Source organism: Rhamphochromis sp. 'chilingali' (assembly GCF_963969265.1).
Source record: "Rhamphochromis sp. 'chilingali' genome assembly, chromosome: 4".
NCBI lineage: Eukaryota > Metazoa > Chordata > Actinopteri > Cichliformes > Cichlidae > Rhamphochromis > Rhamphochromis sp. 'chilingali'.
Window position 1 is genome coordinate 6,982,497 of NC_137948.1, and position 12,126 is coordinate 6,994,622.

Sequence of the window (12,126 nt, forward strand, 5' to 3'; positions counted from 1 at the left end):
TGTCACGCTGATATTGAATGGGCTGTGAGCTCACTGGTTAGATATTCCCATTTGATCTAATATATCCAAGTCTATCACTTACCAGAAAAATAGCACTATAGTGAGTAGTTCATATGTGACTTAAAAATAGTGTTTATACAACCTTGCATAAAGAGGAAGGCGTTTTACTGGCATGGTTTGGGTCAAGTTTGCCCCTTAGATAGAAGGCACTGAAAATATGTACCATGTGTTGAAAAACTGGTATTTTAATGGAAGTGAGCTCTTCTAGAATAAAAATGTCTTTACACACAGGACATCTGTTGTTACCGAATGGGTCAATAATATTCAGATCAAATTTCAAATTTTATTTGTCACGTACACAGTCATACACAGTACAATATGCAGTGAAATGCTTAGACAACTGCTCGTGACCTAAAGAAAAAAAAAAGGAAAAGGCTATGAATAAGATAGGAAATAAATATGAAAAATTAAAAAGGGTAAATTTAACTAGGAAGGAATAAAATATAAAAAATGAAGGTTAAAAATGAAATAACTGTACAACAAAAATTAGAATGAAGGGTAAATTTAACTGGGAAAGAATAAGATAAAATATATAAGTTAAAGTTGAAAATAAAATAACTGTCCAACAAAATACACAATACACAGTATAGAACTATATAAGAATGTATGAAGAAATATAAATAAATAAATAAATAAATAAATATATACACAATAACAGCAGCTGTACAAGTATTAACTGGAAATGAAGAATATAGTGACCAGTGTTGTGCAATCCATATGATGTCTTGTGCAGTGCAAATATGCTTAAAGTGATTTAAGTGATGAAGTGAAAACAATGTCCAGAATGTCCAGTGTGTGTGTAAGAACTATATGTGTAGGTCAGTACTGTGTGGTGGTGTGATTGAGAGACCATATCGCCTGCGGGAAGAAGCTCCTCCTCAGTCTCTCTGTGTTGGTCTTCAGGGAGCGGAATCGCTGTCCACTCTCTCCACTGGGCACTCGTTGATGACAGGGGTCTGGTAGTTCCTCTCCTGCTTAGTGCTGAAGTCCACTATCAGCTCCTTTGTCTTACTGACGTTTAGAAGGAGGTTGTTCCTCTGGCACCAGTTCTCCAGATTCCTAATCTCCTTCAGGTTGGCTGCCTCGTTGTTGTCAGAGATCAGGCCCACCACGACGGTGTCGTCAGCAAACTTGATGATGGTGGTGGAGCTGGTAGTGGCCACACAGTCATATGTGTACAGAGAGTACAGCAGGGGGCTCAGAACACACCCCTGGGGGGCTCCAGTGCTGAGAGTGGTGGAGGCTGAGATATGTCCGCCCATCCTTACTGCCTGTGGTCTGCCAGTTAGGAAGTTGGAGATCCACTGACACATAGATGAGCTGAGTCCCAGATGCTCCAGCTTGGTGGTGAGTGTGGAGGGAATTATGGTATTAAATGCAGAGCTGTAGTCTATGAAGAACATTTTAACATAATCCCCCCTTCTAGTGTCCAAGTGAGTAAGTGATGTGTGGAGGAGATGAGAGATGGCATCGTCTGTGGAACGATTTGGACGGTAAGCGAACTGTAGTGGGTCCAGTGTGTCTGGTAGTGAAGAAATGATGAAGTCTCTGACCAGGCGTTCAAAACACTTCATCACTACTGAGGTGAGGGCTACACGGCGATAGTCATTGAGAGAAGCAGGGTGGGGTTTCTTCGGGACAGGAACAATGATGGACTCTTTGAAGCATGTGGGGATCACTGACTGAGATAAAGAGATGTTAAATATCTCAGTGAACACAGGAGCTAGCTGGTATGCGCAGTCTCTGAGGATACGACCTGGGATGCCGTCTGGTCCTGCTGCTTTCCCGGTGTTCACTCTCTTGAAGGCTCTCCTTAGTTCATGCTCGGAGATGACGAGCACGTTTCCGGTGCTGGCAGTATCTTCCTGTCTGCAGCCGTTAGCGCCACTAGCACTAGCATTGTTGGAGTCCTTAGCTGCAGCCTCGAAGCGAGCATAGAAAGTGTTCAGCTCGTCTGCCAGAGTCACGGCCGCGTTCGTCATACCGGTATGACGAACGGTATGAGAATAACATGCTATGGCTTTTGTAGTCACTAGATCTCAAAACAGTAAAACACCTATGTGAGATTTTGAACAACATTCTCAAGCATCCAAAAAAAAGGAATAATTCTTTGGAAGGCACATTGATGCTGTTCAGAGGTCTCATAGTGACCTAATTTCTAACTATCCCTATATAATTCGTCACACATTTTATATTGTATTTTCATTCAATTTGTTAACTTTCTTTATGCTCACTTTGACAATTGGATAAAAATGTTAGCATCATTCTCATGTCTTAGTGACTGCAAGCAGAAGAAACGACTTACGTGCCTCACTGCCCAAAGTATAGAATAGTGTGACACAGTAACTTGACTAGATCCAAACTGCCAGATCCAATGAATTCATGTGACCTTCTAACAATATATAATCGCTAAAAATGATGGCTGTAACAACTTTGATGGTATTCTAAAGTAGTGTTTTATCATTTGATTTAGTGTAAAACAAGCATTATATTTTGTTCAACAGGATTGAAACCTAGAAAGCGAGAGAATAAGCTCATCGCCAATGAGTTTGCTGAGCTCATAAGTGATAAGTTTTTGTTTTATAACTGTCTATACAATCAGACTTTGCTTTATAAGCAAGGAAGATAACCCATTTTGGCCTCCTGAAATGGCTTCACTTTTCAGACATCAAAATTATATCCATCTGATAGTGTTGAGGTCATTACTTAAATCAAATTAATGTATTGTGCATTGCTTGTTATTTTTCTCAAAAGTAATTCAGTATCTTACTTAAGCAATCACCAAAGAACGAAATTAATTACAGTACTCATTACTTATTACTAGTGCTGTCAAAATTATCGCGTTAATTGTTAAGATCAACGCAAAATGTTTAATGCATTAAAAAAAATTTAACGCTGATTTTGTTTTTTTATTAATTTCCTGTAATCTAAGACCTTTAAATTCATGAGCACCTCTGGAGGAGGGGGCAACAGTGTGCTATGCTGGCGTTTGGCCTGACAGAAATGATTAGAAGAAGAAGTGACACCATGCTACTATCTAGCTAACACTAGCTAACACACGCAAGCATGGACGAGGGCGGACTTTTGGGTGGAAAGTTTCTCTTTAAGAAGTTGCCTGATGGCTTGTTGGACAAAACGAGAGTAAGATGCACAATTTGCAAAGCTGAATTCAAGTACCACAGAAGCAGTTCATCACTGGCGTATCACCTGAGAGCAAAACACCCAACTGAATCCACCTCTACGGGACCTCGCCAGTCTACGCTTCAGGAGTATGGTGCTTGTGGACGAATAACAAAAAATGTGAGAGAAAAGGTAACCAATTCCTTGGTTGTTTGGATAGCTAAAAACTGCCGACCAGTTAGCATAGTAGAAGATGATGGACTGAGAGAAGTCATTCGTGCTGCATCAGGAGATGAGTGTTACAATCTGCCCTCGAGAGGAACCATTGTGTCGAGACTGCACACTTTGTATGGGGACCAGAGGGCTCAGCAGTCCAGCAAGCTTGTGCAAGTAAGGAATGTCGCTCTCACCGGAGACCACTGGACTTCGGTGAACAACGATAATTACTTGGGGGTCATGGCGCATTTTATTGATAACGACTGGACTATGCAATCGTTTGCACTAACAGTGAGTAAAACTGAAGAGAGACACTATGCTGAGGCGTGTGCTGACCATTTTCTGAATGTTGCAAACGAATGGAAAATCAAGGACAAGGTAACCACGCTTGGCACCGACAGTGCTCGTAACATGGTTGCAGCCGCCAGACTACTTCCATTTGAACACATGCCCTGCATGGCCCACATTCTGCAAAGAACGGTCACAGTTTCTCTTAATGACAGCGCATTTGAAAGGGCTCTGGCCAAATGTCGCAAGATTGTTGGACATTTTAAGCATAGTCCAGCAAACGCTCAGGAATTAAAGGCACAGCAAGCTGCACATGGACATCAAACAGAACCGCTTGTTCAGGACGTTCCAACAAGATGGAACTCCACCCTAGAGATGATCAAGCGGATCCAGAGAAACAAATTTGGGCTGACCACCATCCTGACTCAACAAAACAGCAAGGTGACTATGTTGACTGACCAGGAGCTTGACAGACTGCAAAAGCTGGAGGAACTACTGGAACCTTGCAGGTAAATACATTTTGTTTCTCATGATTGTGTGTCTATCTTTGCATTCTAGCTTTGTTTTCAAGTATGTTCTCCACCTCCACCTCTCTGTGTATTTTCATATGTAGTTTTTATGTTTGTCTCTGTGTGATTAATAGAAAAATACAGACTTGATCTTTCTATTGCAGATATGTTACCGAACTGCTGGGAGGAGAGCGGTATGTCTCTTGTTCCATGGTGTTGCCAGCCTTGTGTCATTTGTTCAGGATTATGGAGCCCTCAGATGATGACCCAGTCTACGTTTTGAGGTTTAAGAAGATTTTTACCACAGACCTAGCTCAGCGGAGGGACAGCAGCAATCTCACATGGCTGAAGATCGCTACTGCCCTTGATCCCAGGTTTAAAGATCTTAAATGCCTTTCCAAAGATGAAAGAAGAGAGGTGTGGGCATCAGTACATGACCTTCTGATGTCAGAGACGGATGCACACCAACCATCTGCTCAGACAACAGAGGAACCCTCACCAAAGAAGAGCAAGATGTCCATCTGCTTGCTGGGTTCTCCTGATTCAGATAAAGAGGAAGAGGAAGATGCTATAGACTGCTGTCTGAATCTGTACAAAGCAGAGCCCAAAATTGACATAGGAGAGTGTCCACTACAGTGGTGGTTAAAGAGAGAAGGGGCACATGCCAGGCTGGCACCTATTGCACGCAAGTACCTGTCAACCCCTGCAACCACAGTGCCTTGTGAGAGATTATTCTCACTCTCAGGTCACATCATTCAAAAGAAGCGTGCTTCTTTGTCATCAGACAATGTAAACAGAATAGTCTGCCTCAGTAACTGGCTGAGTGCAAAGAAGGACTAATCCAGATTGCTCCTTTGAAGTGAAAAATGTTCAACATTCTGGGTTTTCAGCTGTGTCTTTTTGTGTTTTAAATACTGAGTTTTGTGCACCCTTTATTGTTATGATATTCACTTTAACCTGTAGGCCTGGGTTCAGTCACTGTTGATGGCCTTAAAGGTTTTTTGTAAGTTTTCACTGTGTTAAAGATTGATGAAAACTATTAAAATTCTCTTTGAATTTCAGCATACATTCTTTGTGTTTATTCTGCATTTACTTCATTGTGTTGCATAAATGTCTGTTACAATCTTAAAATATAAAGAATAAAAAAAATGTAATTGGAGCCAGGCTATTAATAAAGTAATTGAGATTAATCGCAATTAATAACAGAAAATTGTGAGATTAGTTAGTTAATTTTTTTTAATCTATTGACAGCACTACTTATTACATTATTATCGTGTTACTCCATAAAATGACCCGAGATGCATTACCAGTTAAGAATATAAACCTTTGGTTACAGTTCCACAAAATGTGAACACAAAACTAACAACATAACCCAAAGTTGATAAGTAGCCCAAAGAGAATTTAAAGCGATCATCACAGTGATTGTACTATAGAAAAAGGTACAGACAGAAATGGAGGTTACAGTACTGCAAGTTTGTCTTTCCATACTCTGTGGTGAAAAAAAAAAGTCACATATTTAAAAAAAATAAAATAAAAATGGTGACCTAAGTTACACATCGGTAATCTACATTGAACGTGATATGATAAGTTCAAACAGAGAACGTAACATTGCACACAAGGGGATGATGAAATTAGGAAAATATATAGGAAAATCCCCAAAATTCAATTAAATTGAATTCTGTTTTATTTATATAGTGCAAAGTCACAACAACAGTTGCCTCAAGATGCTTTATATTGGGAAGTGTCACTTATCATAAATATTTTTTTAAAACATATAGATGCTAATAATCACTATATGTGTCACAATGATCGTGCAAAATTTCTTTTAGACTGGCTCACGCGTTAAGGAGAAAATAGTGTACTGACAGAACAGAGATGGCAAGTACAAGCACCAAATCATTGTATTTAAGTAGAATTTTTTTATTTGAGTGTTTATTTTTCTGACAACTTTTTACACAAATACCTATATTTTCTACTCCTTACATTTTCAAAACAGGCTTGTTACTTTAGGTTTGAGGAATTTGAGGATATTACTTCAAACATACCAATTCGAGTCTAAATGGAGAGTAACATAAAAAATAAACAATTGTATAGGTGTATCCATCACTTATATTAGGAGTTGGTGGGATTTCTCTGGTGTGGTGTCATGGGTTTGCTTCTGTTTTCAGCACAGGTAGGCGGGGCCGGTGTGTCACGGGATGCTGGCACACCGGCGGTACATCAGACGTCATTTGATGGAGCATTATTTAGGAGCAGCGCGACACATATAGTGTATAGTTGTCAAGTTGTCATCGTGTTACTTCAGCATCTAGCTAGCACTACAGAAGAGGATTGAGCGTAAATGGATTAATGTGTTGTGGCAATTAATTTCAAATACAACATTTTTAATGGCTCACCAAATCTCAGCAAACACAAATTTGTTACACAAATGCAGTTTGTCACACACTGTGTCTGCTACCTAAAGCTACATCTACTGTATTTCCCAGGGAGAGAAAAGGATGAGAGATTGAGAAAGATGTCAGAAAGACAGGACAGGAGCGAAACAAGGGAGGTTATATTCAAAGGAAAGAACTGCTGAGTGGCATTTGTAAACGGGAACTCTAAAGCTTATGTGCAATGTCCTCAGTTTTTACCTCTCAGCCATGAAAAGATGATGGGGTATTGTTGTCACCCCATTGGGAGTCATTTAGACAGACGGGCGGCATGGACACTCAAGTTTGTGGATGCTATAACTCGAGAACGAGGCAAAATAGGAGTTTTAAATTGATACCACACCTAAAAATCTTACTGAGCTCGATCTCAAGGTCAAGGCTGGAGGTCAAGTTTTCTGAAAATTTTGTGAATGTGACAACTTATGAAAGAGGTAATATAAGAGTTTGAAACTGATACTATAGATGCATCTGCTAAAAATCTCAGATGAGTTTGAATCCTGGTGACTTTGACCTCAGCGGTCAGAGGTGAAGTTTTCTAAAAAATCTTGTCAATGTGATAACTTGAGAAGAACTTGAGAACAATGACAACATAGGATTTTAAAAATAATATATAGGTGTAGCTACTAGGAGGCTGAAGTGTAGCACTGGCAGTCATCAATATTTTTAAATCAGATATTGGATCTGTATATGACAGGAAGTTTTTTTTTTTTTTTAACATTGTGAAACATTCTGGAGAACAAACTGAGATATACTAACTTATTACAAGTTTGCATTAAAATAGTGAGAATTTTAAAGTAAAACAAACAAATTTGTTTTCTATACTGTGTGTAAAGCTCTATTTTGGACTGGTGCACAGTGGGTATGATGTTCATGGTCAGTGTTAGGTTTGTGTAGCAGAGATTAATTTCAGTTTAAGATGTTGATGCTTACAGTAGATTCCTTCACTAAATTCCTCCTTTATGCCATCTTGTTACAAACGAGTACACTGCTATAAGTAAATAAATGAACAGTCTTGGATATTGATGTGGTCAGTTAGCATATCAACACAAAAATAGCAGATAATGTTATTAATCAGTTTCAGTGGTGTTAATGAAATGAACAACTAGTCCACTGGGAATGGTTTTGCAGTTGGAGGCTGCTGACATTTTCCCCCTCTCTCTTCTCTTTTCTGGCTGTTTTAAACCAGTGAAACTGTTTTAAACCAGTTTCACATTTGGCTAGGGTCAGTTTCACTGTTAGTTGCATGAGATAATACCTGGAATCTACAGATGTTGCACAGGTAGTCCAACTCCTCCAGGATGGTACATCAATATGATCCATTGTCAGAAGAGCATGGAAGAGGTTCTAGGAGACAGACAACACTCTAGGAGAACAGGACACAATATTAACGTGCTATACTTTGGAACATGTTACACCCGGCACCTGTTATAACCTATGGCAGGAAGACATTCAAACACCTAATAAATGTGCATTTTTATTTACCATACTATTAAACTGCTGTTAACTGTGTTTACTGAATATTTTAACTGGGATTATTTTATTTATTTATTTTTCAGCTATTCTGAGAATGAGTTCATCACTGAATCACAATTATAACGCTTCAACCTCATTCAAATTTGATTGCAATCAACATAAAATATCTCTCTAGAAAATTTGTTTTTCTAATGTTTTCTCATACACATAATGTGGGCCACAGTGAGAGAGTGAAGACAAAATCAAGAGCCCTTGCAAGTCTCATAAGTAGCAAATGTCATTTTAGCTAAAATAGTAGTGATTATATCCATTTTCTTTTGATTGTTTTATCATACACAAAACAAGAGATGCACAGGTTGGCAAGTGAGGACTGGTCTAAATGTTACATTTATATGTGTGTCAAATGTAACTCAGACTGTGCGACTGAAGATCTCTGTCTTTTCTTGCACGTCTCCAACAGCAGAGGACCCCTGTCTCGCCTGCAATTTCTAAGTCTGACAGCTGAGAGCCAGATAGCAGAACAGGAGAGGAAAGAAGAAGGGAGAGAGGCAGAGGAGACAGGGCCTGAATTTGTGGAAGGTGAAAAGAAATGGGAAAAATGGGCAAATAAGTAGACATACATAGGGGATAGTTATCACCAGATCAACCCTTCCCCCTATTCTATCCTTTCCTCTGTGGGGACCAGGTGTTCTTCTGAGGGGGCATGACTGCAAAGAAAAAAAATATAAAAGCCTGCCCTCATGTTCACTTGGCATCTGCACCTGCAACTGCAGGGTTGGGAGGTGGGGAGGGGGAGAGACAAGGCGTCAGATAAGGTTGGTCTCTAGAGGTTACTAGCTTTGTTGTTTCACCACCCTACAGCAGACCTCTATGCCCTCAGCAACACCCTCTCCCTCCGCTTGACACATCTCCTTGAAATGAATGCCAGGCTTTGAGTCAGCAATTCAAGTTTCTCTTTCCTATAGACCAAGCTCTTTCTTGCTTTTTTCCCTAGCTGGTCAGGTATATTCTGTTTTTATTTTACTGTTACTGTTTTAAGCTGTTTTGTGACAGCTGGGGACAGGGTAGGCATCATCCTTTTTTTCTTAGCATTTTTGGCACTTATGCACTTCCTGTTAGTTTTCTCTTATACAGCGATGCATTTGCTACTCATATGTCTTACATTATTTACACTATTTATTTCAAATTCAATTTCAACAACTATTAATATATTTTACTTCCCCTTATATTTCTACATGAATGCCATTTCTTGTTCCACTAATGTACAGTATGAACATCAAGCCACCTTCTTTTCATCTTGTATTTATTTATTTATTTATTTATTTATTGGGGGGGGGGGGGCTTTTTAAATGCTCTCCGTGATGTGTTGTTGTTGTTTTTTTTCTTCCTGTGGTTAGCCTGTTTGTTTCTGTCAGGCACGTTGCAGTAGCCTAGCACTGGAGGCTGAGCTCTGTCCTCACTGGGTTGTTCCCTCCCTTGAGGTCAGGGTGTGTGAGTCAGAGGCCTGATTCCGTCACCCCAGGTTACCAACTCACTGCTTCCTGTCCAGAATTTAGAATGAGAAGGTGGCTGAGGGCAAAACGTTCCAGGCCCTGTGACCATGTGTCTGTTGTGTTACAGAAAAGCAGAGCAATTGTTATCTCGGCCATAACTCTTTTTGTTTGTTTTACTTTTTTCTGTCCTGAAAGGACACAACCCAGAGAACTGATTGTGATTGTGCTAGATGCAGTTTGTGAACATACTAATAATTGTTGTGCTTGTTTTTTTTAAGTAAGATAAAATGGATTTCTTGGGTATATATACTCATTCATCAGTCTTCTAACAAATATTAATCAGTGTAGCTTTAAAAATAAACATATAAAAATGCCTGCTTCATTACAGTATGTTGACCAAGAGTCAATGTTAAAACCTAAAACATAATGATTATTTAAACAAGTTTGCGAAAAAGGTTTGAAGCAAATATATCAACACAGAAATAAATAGATATAGACCTTTGTAATACCAAAAGAACTATGTCATTGTTTATGACAGCTGGCAAACGATCTGGACTGGAGTTGCCTTTTTTTTTTTTTTGCTTTCAGTGCTTTCCCCGACAACCACCATCATCTGTCCGTGCTTGTATCACTGATGCTGTTGTCTGTTTTCATCTTTGTTTCTTGTATTTGGATCCTGGCTTCTCCTATCCAAATACATTGTGTAGGGTGTGAAAAACAGGAAGCTATGATTGCTTGAGATACAACATGTAGTCATTTGTCTCTGCCAACTGTAGCAAATAATTTACAACTGCATAATCTGTGCCTAATCTGACATGGTGACCATATCAAAAAGCAATACCTTGTAACTGTACTGCAGCTTTAGGCAAACCATGTGCAACTCCTACTGCAACCTAGAAGAAAGTAAAGTAATGAAAAAAGCAAATAATTACATTTCTATCACAGTCTTTCTACAGTCTTGTAAAAGAGGGTCTCGACTCCGTGTCTAATACAACCTGAGAAAAACTAACAACAGCATGATTGAAAATAGAGTGCCTGTTTTTCACACTCCTCATTTTCTGATGAGCTGAGTCTGACTGATTAATTAATCATTGTTTGTCTAACCAGAAATCTAATTAAAAATGCTTTGTTCTGACTTTGAAAACATTTACAGTAAGTTCCATAAGTAATTTAATTAAAGATTAATCTTTGAATTTATTACGATTTATTATGCAACCAGTAAGTTTGATGGATACATTTTTGATTCTAAATGGGGTTTTTTTCTGCTCAAATTAGAAATGAAATCATTTCTTTATAGTGAGCTGAAATCTTATTGACATGATCTAGAAACATATTTGACCTAGATGGCAAGCACAATGCCAACCCTGCCTGACATGAGGTGAAATGAATCAAATGAACAGCTGTTGAATGGAGTTTGTTGTGTGAAAAGCTAGAATGCATTCTGCTAAATGTTCACAAAATGCATTCCGGTCAACAGGGCAGCGAGGCTACGTCTCCGGTCAGTAGGTTGTTGCAGACCTCTCCTGCCAACAGATAAGGAAAGAGATAGGAGTAGAAATAGGCATTGAAGCGCACACTGTAATAGCTGTCTGCTCTGGCCTGATGAGGTGGCTGGGGAATAGAGCCCAAGGATATGGGAGTGTTTTTGTGAGAGTGTGTGTGGGCTCATGTAGACTGATGAGGTAGCCAGGGATAAGAAGGCAAAGGAGGAAGTCTGCATGGGTGTGCCATACATGTCTGAACGGCAGGGTGTATGTCTGATGAGATGGCCATGGTGAAAGGTGGTTGGACCAGGCTGTGTAAATGATGGCTGATGAGGTCTCTTGAAAGTCTATTTAGCGAGAGTAATGAAGTAGGTCTGCCAGGGGAGAAATATGTGGGATAGGCTGTGTGGCTAAGACAGACAGCTTGGTCACCTCACTCAACCTTTTATGGGGAGATGAAATGGATAAGACATATCAGTTGTCATGACTTGTATTCTCTCTGTTTGCCATCAAGAAGAAGAGGAATCACATCACTGCAATTTACAGCCGCTGATAGAATGTCAGTATCCACCTTCAGATTATGCAGCCTGCTTGGTGAAGTCCAGATGTTTGTCTATATTGTCATTTTATTTTCATTTAAAATAAACACTTAAATAAGTAATACTTAAGCAGACAGAGTTGTTTATTTACTGAACTAAAGCCATTATAAATCAGGAAACACTTCTATTTTTTAAAAACTATTCATTTTAAAATACAACAGTGTTTTTTTCTTTTCTTTTTTTAAACAGTTAACCATCAGACAGTCCAATAACACTTAATGCAATGATTGGTGAAGTCATCAGAGCTGTGAAAACAGCTTCTTTCTGTCCTTGACAGAGCCATTTGTAACAGCTATAAACAGTAGCCTGAACCTAGTCAAGAAACACAAAAGACTCAAGCCTTTGGGTTATTTACAAATTAAATTGGATTACTTTCTTAAGTGATTCAAAATGATACCTCAAATTCTTTACCAATGACACGCATATCTGTTTAGAATGTAGCATTAAAAATG

General features: G+C 39.1%; 1 protein-coding gene across 1 annotated transcript; it reads left to right on the plus strand.

Moving 5' to 3' along the window:
• Positions 1-2,988: 2,988 nt before the first annotated feature.
• LOC308395907 (E3 SUMO-protein ligase ZBED1-like) lies at positions 2,989-5,033 on the plus strand (the record flags this gene model as incomplete). Its single annotated transcript, XM_080880958.1, has 2 exons — positions 2,989-4,193; positions 4,358-5,033. Exons 1-2 carry the CDS (start codon positions 3,127-3,129, stop codon positions 5,031-5,033), a joined length of 1,743 nt encoding a protein of 580 aa, XP_080737084.1. The 5' UTR covers positions 2,989-3,126.
• Positions 5,034-12,126: the final 7,093 nt, after the last annotated feature.